A 13,805-nucleotide genomic window follows, 5' to 3' on the forward strand; every position below is an offset into this window, starting at 1 on the left:
GCAGCTCCCATTACATCCATATGATCCAGACTTTTCTCACTTATTTCTCACAGACCTCAAGGAACGGTTTGTTTTGGATCTTACTTTATGGTAAAATCAATGGAAAACATCAGAGGGGAAAAAAAAGAAATCCTGCCACTGAGCTTGAAGCTCCACTGTCCTGAAAGTCATCAAATCAAAGAAGGAGCAAAACAGATTCACTTCACTGGACAATTTATGAAAGGCAAAAACAGCAAAAAATAGATAAGTGCAATGCGCTGAAGTAAAGACATCCGTGAAAAGTGGAATTGCAGGTACATTTAAAGCCCAGAGCTGCTGACTGGTCATTCTGAAACTCCATGAGTACCTGATGCTTCTTAACCTTCAGCATTCGGTATTAATGTGGATTTAATGATGAATGGTGCAATGTTAGTCAGGAGAGAATGTTCATCACACTCTGCTGGCTGTAAATGCACTAAACAACCATCTAGTGCCACGGAGTCTCTAATGAAGAGTGCACTAAAACATAGCACACGTGTTCTACAGACACTACAATACACTGGGTGGTCTTTTAGGTGGTTTTTAATAAGCAGGAGCTTAGTTACAATTCTGATTATTTCTTTTTTAATTACAGCTGTGTTGAGTGAGGAATGAACAGAGGAACCAAGGTGTGATAGTTTTCATGAATCAGAACAACTACTTGGTTAATTCATTCATTCATTCATTCATTCATTCATCAATCATCTAATTTTCAAGTCAGTGGCAACAGCATGAGAAGCCTTTTCTATCTCCAGCCACACATTACACCTCCTTCTGATGGATCTTCAGATGTTCCCAAGATGATTGTGAGATCAAAATCAATCAATCAATCAATCAATCAATCAATCAATCATTAATCCATTTATTCATTCATTCATTTTCTAGTCACTGAGACAACAGGCTGAGAATACATTTCTATCTTCAGCCACAATGAGTGAATGAATGAATGAATGAATGAATGAATGAATGAATCAATCAATCAATCAATCAAATGCTCAACTGTATAAACAACATGAATGTAGGTTGCTCTGAATAACTGAATATCCCAATTAATGTAAATGAAATGTATAATTGCTCCACTGGGTCCTGCTCCAGCCTCAAGGTCTCTGTCAAGCAGCACATGCCTGATACCGTACTACCAGGTCTCCCAGGGTGCAGCCTTGTAAGGTGCCTGAACCTCTTCATCTGGCACCTCCATCAACTCTACAAAGAAACCTCATGTCTTCACCTATCACTCTCCCTTCACCACTTCCATCATAAATGATTCCATGATCTCACCTCTGGCCAGGTAGCAACTCTCTTCAAGACGATGAGGGTTACAAGGTATATGCTGAAAAAGCACACACTGTACACACACACACACACACACACTTTAGATAAAAGACCAATCTGGCCTCAAGCTGAGGCACTCCACAGAAATGACCTTCATAGCTGCTACAGACATCAGTTCTGATCCCTTTTGACCTTTGACCTCTGTCAATTACAGGACTCTCTTATCCCTTCTCAAGAGCCTGGGAATTAGTGACCTGGCATGACTCTCCTGGAGGGAATTACATCAGGATTGGTTGAGATGAAACAGCTCCACATTTGCTCTAAGCAGAGTCTCGAGTGGTGTCCCACAGGGATCGGTGCTAGGTCCGCTTCTCCTTCTATACCTTTACTATTGCTATGCTGATGACACTGAACCCATGCTATCCTTTTCTCAGGATGGTCTGAAGGACCTGAGATGAGGTCCTGGAGATGTATCCTTATTCCAAGATCTGAAGCTAGTTCAGGAACCTTGGAATAGTTCCAGCTATCATTCTCTGCTAAGCTGACATAGACATTTACAGCACCAGGAAGACCTGATCATTTTACAATGCAGTAAACTGACCAACACTGGATGTTAATCTTACATTCATTATTTATTATTTCCCTATAACCTCCTGCCAACCTCATCATGTTTTATTACTTGTTTTTATTAGTATAAGGGTCACTTGTTTAAGTCTGTTGGGAAAAGTGCTATATTCCAACTGCAGGCTTTGAGCAGTGAGCTGACTACCCTGTTCAGTCTGGATCACTGCTTAGGTTTTGTTGTGACAGTTTGTGTGATTAAATCCTCTCGGCTATGGAGCCAGTGACAGACCATGCAAAATCCTCTGAGTCTGTGATTCCCCAGCATCTTTACACATCAAACCTGACCCCTGGGTTGTGAAACTGCTCTCTCCGGCCACATGCTACAGGAAGGAAACACATCGTAGGTGTTTAAGTTGAAATATCAGTGATGTGGGCTGGGATTCCGACTATTCTGAGGATGTGTATATTTGTTATTCCTGTATCGAGTCCCACACAGCGGTCACATGGGGATGCTGTTAAGGATTGGCTGTTAGCATTAGCGCACTACAAACAATAAAAATTTTTCTTTTCATCATTTTTTTAAAGCGAAGAGAAATCCAGTGAGAGCACCCGTTGATACCCAGAATGCAATGCTGCTATAGGATGTTTGGATGAATAACAGCTAGTGATCGATCTATGAGATGATGAGTGTGATAGCATTGATGGTGGTGTTAGCATGGTTGGTTGAATACAACCACACCACTATCAGCAGGAAGGCAAATGGCATTGTGGGTAATATTGGAAACCAGAGCGACATGTTGATGTGAGGAGTTTGTGTAAACATGATAAAGTGGCTCAGTTGAAATAAAAACACGGCAATGTTTATTTCTGTCCTCAGATTTGTGTGTTCCATGTGTCGCCAGCAATGATGAAAAGCCTTTAGGGTGTTTTTGGCGTTAGCGTGCATATAAAGTCATATTTCCACAACACTGTCATAAATTTGGCGAGTGAATTAACAGCTGAGTCTCTAGCTTCAACGGCGAGACAGAAATAATTCTCTCTGGAGCTGTTTTTTTCCTCCTGCGGCGCTCTGACAGGGTTCGAGAGACAACACGAGACTGAGAGAAACTTCAGGCTCTGAGATAAACCGCGCGAGGTGCAGCACAAAGGCATGCTGGGAGTTTCTCTTCAAATCAGCGCTGACGGACGGAGCAGCGGCGGCTCCTTCTGCGTTCGGATCCACCCTGACAGTACGTGGGTGTGTTTGTGTAAGAGAGTGTGAAGTGCGCGCCGGCTTTTTTGGAAGTGTTGAGGCTGAATTTGAAATGTTTTCAGGCGTCTGAAACACGAGGCTGTAACTGCTACTGATCACCGCGCGCTAGAAATTGAAGCTCTCTTCTAAACACATTAGCAAAGAAGCGGCTGATAGACACTCATTCCTCGTCTGCTTAAACTCGTGTGCTGCTTTGCATTTAGTAACACTCCTAACACACACACACACACACACACACACACTAAAACATTTATGCTGGCTTGCATAAGCCTTCACTCTCCTCAAACTTTTCTACATTCTGTAGTGTTTCAGCCTGGAACTGTAATAACACTGAAGTGTGTGAGATAGCAGGAAAGTTTGTGGAATTATTTACATAAATAAAATAAAAAAAGCTTGCATAAGAATTCACCCCCCCTGCACGCACACACACATACACACACACACACACACTGTTAAACCCTTAAATTACCTCTGCTGCTGTTTGCTGTAGATTTGTGTACATTTAAAGCAAATTAAAGTTGCAAGTAAATAAAACAGAAGACAGTAGAAATACACCTGCATGGAGATCTGATGATGATGATGATGATGAAGCTATGTGCTTTTGATGAAGATGATGACTGAAATTCTGTAGTTATGAAGGTAATGATGATGATGATGATTTTGATTGGTCAATGAAGAAGAAGAAGAAGAAGAAGAAGAAGAAGATGATGATGATGATGATGATGATTAGTCAGCTTATGGTACATGATGATGATGATGAAGACGACAAAGATTGATGATGAAGTAGGAGAGGAAGATGATGATGATGATGATAATTAGTCAACTAATGGTACTTGATCATGATGATGATGAAGACGACAAAGATTGATGATGATGATGATGATGAAGTAGGAGAGGAAGATGATGATGATGATGATGATGATAATTAGTCAACTAATGGTACTTGATGATGATGATGATGATGATGATGAAGACGACAAAGATTGATGATGATGATGAAGTAGGAGAGGAAGATGATGATGATGATGATGATAATTAGTCAACTAATGGTACTTGATGATGATGATGATGATGAAGATGACAAAGATTGATGATGATGATGAAGTAGGAGAGGAAGATGATGATGATGATGATAATTAGTCAACTAATGGTACTTGATGATGATGATGATGATGATGATGAAGATGACAAAGATTGATGATGATGATGAAGTAGGAGAGGAAGATGATGATGATGACGATGATAATTAGTCAGCTAATGGTACTTGATGATGATGATGATGATGATTAGTTAACTCATGGTACTTGATGATGAAGAAGAAAAAGAATGATGAAGACAAAAATGATGATGAAGAAGAAGAAGAAGAAGATGATGATGATGATGATAATGTTGATTAGTCAACTAACAGTACTTGATGATAATGATGATCATGAATAATAATAATAATAATAATAATAATAATAATATGATGATGATGATGATGAAGATGACGGTGGGGTGGTGGTAGGTCAAGTGCTTAAGGCTCTGGGTCGTTGCGTGGAAGATTGGGGTTCAAACCACAGCACTGCCTTGCTGCCACCATTGGGCCCCTGAGCAAGGCCCCCAACCCACCCTGCTCTAGGGGCACTGCATCATGGCTGACCCTGTGCTCTGTCCCAACCTCCAATGATGGAATATGTGAAGAACGCTTAATTAACTCATAACACTTTAGATGATGACGATGGTGATGAAGAAGAAGAAGGAGAAGGAGTCACTCACCGTACTCTGCGTCGTAGAAGATGATGAATTTGCGCCAGTGCAGGTCAGACAGCAGTGTGAGGAGGACGTGGTCAATGCGTACAGGCGGCCGGGCAGCGAGTGTGTAGGTCTCAGCATCGGCTCTGGTGTTGAACACACACTCTGCTCGTGGAGCTCCGCCGCCTCCACGCTGCACAAACAGGTGAGGGATGTGCATGGCATCTGTCAGGGACTGTAGAGCACGAGCTGCAGCACAGCCTGTCGATGACACCAACGCCAGGATACCCTGATTCATCAACTCACACGCTGCACACACACACACACACACACACAGAGAGAGAGAGAGAGAGAGAGAGAGTAAGAATAGTAAGATTTATTAAAAAAAAACACACACACACAAAGTGTTTTAGTAGTAAAATGTATTGAAAACTCACACACACACACACACACACACACAGACACAAAGTGTTTTAATAGTGAGATTTATTAAACACACACACACACACACACACACACACACTTGAAACTAACAGCTTGAGCTCCATGCCCCGTGAACATTCTGTTTTAGTCTTCAACATGAAAGGAAGGAGTCTCCAGTGTCAGTGCTTTCTATCAGCTGAGATGGTGGGGGAGGGGGAGGGGGAGGGGGGTAACTATAAAAGGATAAAAAGTTAATAATTACACTGGGGGGCGGTGTGTGTGTGGGGGGGAGGGGCTGAGAGACATGAAACTCTTTGATGTTCTGGGATTTATTATTGTCCTAAAGCAGATCAACATCAAGTGTTTTTATACAGAGATTCCAGCTACAATACAATAACACACAGCTGCACTCTCTCTCACTCTCACACTCGCTCTCACACTCGCTCTCACACTCACTCTCACACTCACTCTCACACTCACTCTCACTCTCACTCTCACACTCACTCTCACTTTCACACTCGCTCTCACACTCGCTCTCACTCTCATACTCGCTCTCGCACTCGCTCTCACACTCACTCTCACACTCGCTCTCACACTCGCTCTCACACTCACTCTCACTCTCACACTCGCTCTCACTCTCACACTCGCTCTCACACTCACTCTCACACTCACTCTCACACTCACTCTCACTCTCACACTCTCTCTCACTCTCACACTCGCTCTCACACTCACTCTCACACTCACTCTCACACTCACTCTCACACTCACTCTCACTCTCACACTCTCTCTCACTCTCACACTCGCTCTCACACTCACTCTCACACTCACTCTCACACTCACTCTCACACTCGCTCTCACACTCGCTCTCACAGTCACACTCACTGTCACTCTCACACTCGCTCTCACACTCACACTCGCTCTCACACTCACTCTCACACTCACACTCGCTCTCACACTCGCTCTCACAGTCACACTCACTGTCACTCTCACACTCGCTCTCACTCTCACACTCGCTCTCACACTCACTCTCACTCTCACACTCGCTCTCACTCGCTCTCACACTCACTCTCACACTCGCTCTCACACTCGCTCTCACTCTCACACTCGCTCTCACACTCACTCTCACTCTCACACTCGCTCTCACACTCACTCTCACTCTCACACTCGCTCTCACACTTGCTCTCACAGTCACACTCACTGTCACTCTCACACTCGCTCTCACACTCACACTCGCTCTCACACTCGCTCTCACAGTCACACTCACTGTCACTCTCACACTCGCTCTCACACTCACACTCGCTCTCACACTCGCTCTCACAGTCACACTCACTGTCACTCTCACACTCGCTCTCACACTCGCTGTCACTCTCACACTCACTGTCACTCTCACACTCGCTCTCACACTCGCTCTCACTCTCACACTCGCTCTCACACTCACTCTCACACTCACTCTCACACTCACACTCGCTCTCACACTCACTCTCACACTCACACTCGCTGTCACTCTCACACTCACACTCACTGTCACTCTCACACTCACTCTCACACTCGCTCTCACTCTCACACTCGCTCTCACACTCACTCTCACACTCGCTCTCACACTCGCTCTCACACTCGCTCTCACTCTCACACTCGCTCTCACACTCGCTCTCACAGTCACACTCACTGTCACTCTCACACTCGCTCTCACTCTCACACTTGCTCTCACACTCACACTCGCTGTCACTCTCACACTCACTGTCACTCTCAAACTCGCTCTCACACTCGCTCTCACTCTCACACTCGCTCTCGCACTCGCTCTCACACTCACTCTCACACTCGCTCTCACACTCGCTCTCACACTCACTCTCACTCTCACACTCGCTCTCACTCTCACACTAGCGCTCACTCTCACTCTCACTCTCACACTCACTCTCACACTCGCTCTCACTCTCACACTTGCTCTCACACTCACACTCGCTGTCACTCTCACACTCACTGTCACTCTCACACTCGCTCTCACACTCGCTCTCACTCGCACACTCGCTCTCACACTCACTCTCACACTCGCTCTCACACTCACTCTCACACTCACACTCGCTCTCGCTCTCACACTCACTCTCACACTCACTCTCACACTCACTGTCACTCTCACACTCACTGTCACTCTCACACTCGCTCTCACTCTCACACTCGCTCTCACACTCACTCTTACTCTCACACTCGCTCTCACACTCACTCTCACACACACTCGCTCTCACACTCACTCTCACTCTCACACACACTCACACTCGCTGTCACTCTCACACTCGCTCTCACACTCGCTCTCACACTCACTCTCACACTCGCTCTCACACTCACTCTCACACTCGCTCTCACTCTCATACTCTCACACTCGCTCTCACTCTCACACTCGCTCTCACACTCACTCTTACTCTCACACTCGCTCTCACACTCACTCTCACACTCGCTCTCACACTCGCTCTCACTCTCACACTCGCTCTCACACTCACTCTCACTTTCACACTCGCTCTCACACTCGCTCTCACTCTCACACTCGCTCTCACACTCACTCTCACTTTCACACTCGCTCTCGCACTCGCTCTCACACTCACTCTCACACTCGCTCTCACACTCGCTCTCACACTCACTCTCACTCTCACACTCGCTCTCACTCTCACACTAGCGCTCACTCTCACTCTCACACTCACTCTCACACTCGCTCTCACACTCGCTCTCACACTCGCTCTCACTCACACTCACTCTCACACTCGCTCTCACTCTCACACTCGCTCTCACTCTCACACTCTCTCTCACTCTCACACTCGCTCTCACACTCACTCTCACACTCACTCTCACACTCACTCTCACACTCACTCTCACACTCTCTCTCACTCTCACACTCGCTCTCACACTCACTCTCACACTCACTCTCACTCTCACACTCACTCTCACTCTCACACTCGCTCTCACACTCGCTCTCACAGTCACACTCACTGTCACTCTCACACTCGCTCTCACACTCACACTCGCTCTCACACTCACTCTCACACTCACACTCGCTCTCACACTCGCTCTCACAGTCACACTCGCTCTCACTCTCACACTCGCTCTCACTCTCACACTCGCTCTCACACTCACTGTCACTCTCACACTCGCTCTCACACTCACACTCGCTCTCACACTCGCTCTCACAGTCACACTCACTGTCACTCTCACACTCGCTCTCACACTCGCTCTCACACTCACACTCACTGTCACTCTCACACTCGCTCTCACACTCGCTCTCACTCTCACACTCGCTCTCACACTCACTCTCACACTCACTCTCACACTCACTCTCACACTCACTCTCACACTCGCTCTCACACTCACTCTCACACTCACACTCGCTGTCACTCTCACACTCACACTCACTGTCACTCTCACACTCACTCTCACACTCGCTCTCACTCTCACACTCGCTCTCACACTCACTCTCACACTCGCTCTCACACTCGCTCTCACACTCGCTCTCACTCTCACACTCGCTCTCACACTCGCTCTCACAGTCACACTCACTGTCACTCTCACACTCGCTCTCACTCTCACACTTGCTCTCACACTCACACTCGCTGTCACTCTCACACTCACTGTCACTCTCAAACTCGCTCTCACACTCGCTCTCACTCTCACACTCGCTCTCGCACTCGCTCTCACACTCACTCTCACACTCGCTCTCACACTCACTCTCACACTCACTCTCACTCTCACACTCGCTCTCACTCTCACACTAGCGCTCACTCTCACTCTCACACTCACTCTCACACTCACTCTCACACTCGCTCTCACACTCGCTCTCACAGTCACACTCACTGTCACTCTCACACTCGCTCTCACTCTCACACTCGCTCTCACACTCACTCTCACTCTCACACTCGCTCTCACACTCACTCTCACTCTCACACTCGCTCTCACACTCGCTCTCACAGTCACACTCACTGTCACTCTCACACTCGCTCTCACACTCACTCTCACACTCACACTCGCTCTCACACTCGCTCTCACAGTCACACTCACACTCACTCTCACACTCGCTCTCACTCTCACACTCGCTCTCGCACTCGCTCTCACACTCACTCTCACACTCGCTCTCACACTCACTCTCACACTCACTCTCACTCTCACACTCGCTCTCACTCTCACACTAGCGCTCACTCTCACTCTCACACTCACTCTCACACTCGCTCTCACTCTCACACTTGCTCTCACACTTACACTCGCTGTCACTCTCACACTCACTGTCACTCTCACACTCGCTCTCACACTCGCTCTCACTCTCACACTCGCTCTCACACTCACTCTCACACTCGCTCTCACACTCACTCTCACACTCACACTCGCTCTCGCACTCGCTCTCACACTCACTCTCACACTCACTCTCACACTCACACTCACTGTCACTCTCACACTCACTGTCACTCTCACACTCGCTCTCACTCACACTCGCTCTCACACTCACTCTTACTCTCACACTCGCTCTCACACTCACTCTCACACACACTCGCTCTCACACTCACTCTCACTCTCACACACACTCACACTCGCTGTCACTCTCACACTCGCTCTCACACTCGCTCTCACACTCACTCTCACACTCGCTCTCACACTCACTCTCACACTCGCTCTCACTCTCATACTCTCACACTCGCTCTCACTCTCACACTCGCTCTCACACTCACTCTTACTCTCACACTCGCTCTCACACTCACTCTCACACTCGCTCTCACACTCGCTCTCACTCTCACACTCGCTCTCACACTCACTCTCACTTTCACACTCGCTCTCACACTCGCTCTCACTCTCATACTCGCTCTCGCACTCGCTCTCACACTCACTCTCACACTCGCTCTCACACTCGCTCTCACACTCACTCTCACACTCACTCTCACACTAGCGCTCACTCTCACTCTCACTCTCACACTCGCTCTCACACTCGCTCTCACACTCGCTCTCACTCTCACACTCACACTCGCTCTCACTCTCACACTCGCTCTCACTCTCACACTCACTCTCACTCTCACACTAGCTCTCACACTCGCTCTCACTCTCGCACTCGCGCTCGCTCTCATATTTACACTCACACTCACACTCGCTGTCACATTTACACTCTCGCTCTCACACTCGCTCTCACACTCGCTCTCACTCTCGCTCTCACACTCACTCTCACACTCACTCTCACACTCACATTCGCTGTCACTCTCACACTCGCTGTCACATTTACACTCTCGCTCTCACACTCGCTCTCACACTCGCTCTCACTCTCGCTCTCACACTCACTCTCACACTCGCTGTCACACTCACTCTCACACTCACTCTCACACTCACATTCGCTCTCACTCTCACTCTCACACTCACTCTCACACTCACTCTCACTCTCACACTCGCTCTCACACTCACTCTCACACTCGCTCTCACACTCACACTCGCTCTCACACTCACTCTCACACTCGCTCTCACACTCACTCTCACACTCGCTCTCACACTCGCTCTCACTCTCACACTCACTCTCACACTCGCTGTCACATTTACACTCTCGCTCTCACACTCGCTCTCACACTCGCTCTCACTCTCGCTCTCACACTCACTCTCACACTCGCTGTCACACTCACTCTCACACTCACTCTCACACTCACATTCGCTGTCACTCTCACACTCACTCTCACACTCGCTCTCACACTCACTCTCACACTCGCTCTCACACTCACACTCGCTCTCACACTCACTCTCACACTCACACTCGCTGTCACTCTCACACTCGCTCTCACACTCACTCTCACACTCGCTCTCATACTCGCTCTCACACTCGCTCTCACTCTCGCTCTCACTCTCGCTCTCACACTCGCTCTCACACTCGCTCTCACTCTCGCTCTCACACTCGCTCTCACACTCACTCTCACACTCGCACTCGCTGTCACTCTCACACTCGCTCTCACTCTCACACTCGCTCTCACACTCACTCTCACACTCGCTCTCACACTCGCTCTCACTCTCACTCTCACACTCGCTCTCACTCTCACACTCGCTCTCACACTCGCTCTCACTCTCACACTCGCTCTCACTCTCACACTCGCTCTCACACTCGCTCTCACTCTCACACTAGCGCTCACTCTCACACTCACTCTCACTCTCACACTCACTCTCACTCTCACACTAGCGCTCACTCTCACACTCACACTCACTCTCACACTCGCTCTCACTCTCACACTCGCTCTCACTCTCACACTCGCTCTCACTCTCACACTCACTCTCACACTCGCTCTCACTCTCACACTCGATCTCACACTCGATCTCACTCTCACACTAGCTCTCACACTCGCTCTCACTCTCGCACTCGCGCTCACACTCACGCTCGCTCTCATATTTACACTCTCACACTTGCTGTCACATTTACACTCTCAAACTCACATTCGCTGTGACATTTACATTCTCACACTCGCTCTCACTCTCACACTCGCTCTCACACTCACTCTCACACTCGCTCTCACACTCACTCTCACACTCGCACTCGCTCTCACACTCACACTCGCTCTCACACTCACACTCACACTCGCTGTCACTCTCACACTCGCTCTCACACTCACTCTCACACTCGCTCTCATACTCGCTCTCACACTCGCTCTCACTCTCGCTCTCACTCTCGCTCTCACACTCGCTCTCACACTCGCTCTCACTCTCGCTCTCACACTCGCTCTCACACTCACTCTCACACTCGCACTCGCTGTCACTCTCACACTCGCTCTCACACTCACTCTCACACTCGCTCTCACACTCGCTCTCACTCTCACTCTCACACTCGCTCTCACTCTCACACTCGCTCTCACACTCGCTCTCACTCTCACACTCGCTCTCACTCTCACACTCGCTCTCACACTCGCTCTCACTCTCACACTAGCGCTCACTCTCACACTCACTCTCACTCTCACACTCGCTCTCACTCTCACACTCGCTCTCACACTAGCACTCACTCTCACAATCACTCTCACTGTCACATTTACACTCTCACACTCGCTGTCACATTTACACTCTCAAACTCACACTCGCTGTCACATTTACACTCACACTCGCTGTCACATTTACACTCTCTCTCTCACACTTACTCTCACTCTCACACTTGCTCTCACACTCGCTCTCAGTCTCACACTCACATTTACACTCTCACATTTACAGTCTCACACTCGCTGTCACATTTACACTCTCAAACTCACACTTGCTGTCACATTTACACTCTCACACTCGCTGTCACATTTACACTCTCACTCTCACACTTGCTGTCACATTTACACTCACACTCTCACACTCGCTGTCACATTTACACTCACACTCGCTGTCACATTTACACTCTCTCTCTCACACTTACTCTCACTCTCACACTTGCTCTCACACTCGCTCTCAGTCTCACACTCGCTCTCACTCTCACACTCGCTCTCACACTAGCACTCACTCTCACAATCACTCTCACTCTCACTGTCACATTTACACTCTCACACTCGCTGTCACATTTACACTCTCAAACTCACACTCGTTGTCACATTTACACTCACACTCACTCTCACACTCGCTCTCGCTCTCACACTCACACTCACACTCGCTCTCACACTCACTCTCACACTCGCTCTCACTCTCACACTTGCTGTCACATTTACACTCTCACACTCACTCTCACTCTCACACACACTCACACTCGCTGTCACTCTCACACTCACTGTCACTCTCACTCTCACACACACTCACACTCGCTGTCACTCTCACACTCGCTCTCACACTCGCTCTCACACTCACTCTCACACTCGCTCTCACTCTCATACTCTCACACTCCCTCTCACTCTCACACTCGCTCTCACACTCGCTCTCAGTCTCACACTCGCTCTCACACTCACTCTCACACTCGCTCTCACACTCGCTCTCACTCTCACAATCACTCTCACACTCACTCTCACTTTCACACTCGCTCTCACACTCGCTGTCACATTTACACTCTCAAACTCACACTCGTTGTCACATTTACACTCACACTCACTCTCACACTCGCTCTCGCTCTCACACTCACACTCACACTCGCTCTCACACTCACTCTCACACTCGCTCTCACTCTCACACTCGCTCTCACACTCGCTCTCACACTCGCTCTCACTCTCACACTCACACTCGCTCTCACTCTCACACTCGCTCTCACTCTCACACTCACTCTCACTCTCACACTAGCTCTCACACTCGCTCTCACTCTCGCACTCGCGCTCGCTCTCATATTTACACTCTCACACTCACACTCGCTGTGACATTTACATTCTCACACTCGCTCTCACTCTAACTGTCACATTTACACTTTCACACTCGCTGTCACATTTACACTCTCAAACACACACTTGCAGGCACATTTACACTCTCAAACTCACACTCGCTGTCACATTTACACTCTCAAACTCACACTCGCTGTCACATTTACACTCTCACACTCGCTGTCACATTTACACTCTCGCTCTCACACTCGCTCTCACTCTCGCTCTCACACTCACTCTCACAC

The 13,805-nt window shown here is 48.3% G+C and overlaps 1 protein-coding gene across 1 annotated transcript in view; it reads right to left on the bottom strand.

Moving 5' to 3' along the window:
- grid1a (glutamate receptor, ionotropic, delta 1a) overlaps window positions 1–13,805 on the bottom strand; it is a 262,107-nt gene that overhangs the window by 69,809 nt on the left and 178,493 nt on the right. The window contains exon 3 of the mRNA XM_058399550.1: window positions 4,865–5,149. Within this exon, the coding sequence (XP_058255533.1) occupies window positions 4,865–5,149 (285 nt within the window). The remainder of the gene's footprint in view (window positions 1–4,864; window positions 5,150–13,805) is intronic.

The sequence above is a fragment of the Hemibagrus wyckioides genome, linkage group LG09 (assembly GCF_019097595.1).
Source record: "Hemibagrus wyckioides isolate EC202008001 linkage group LG09, SWU_Hwy_1.0, whole genome shotgun sequence".
Taxonomy (NCBI): Eukaryota; Metazoa; Chordata; class Actinopteri; order Siluriformes; family Bagridae; genus Hemibagrus; species Hemibagrus wyckioides.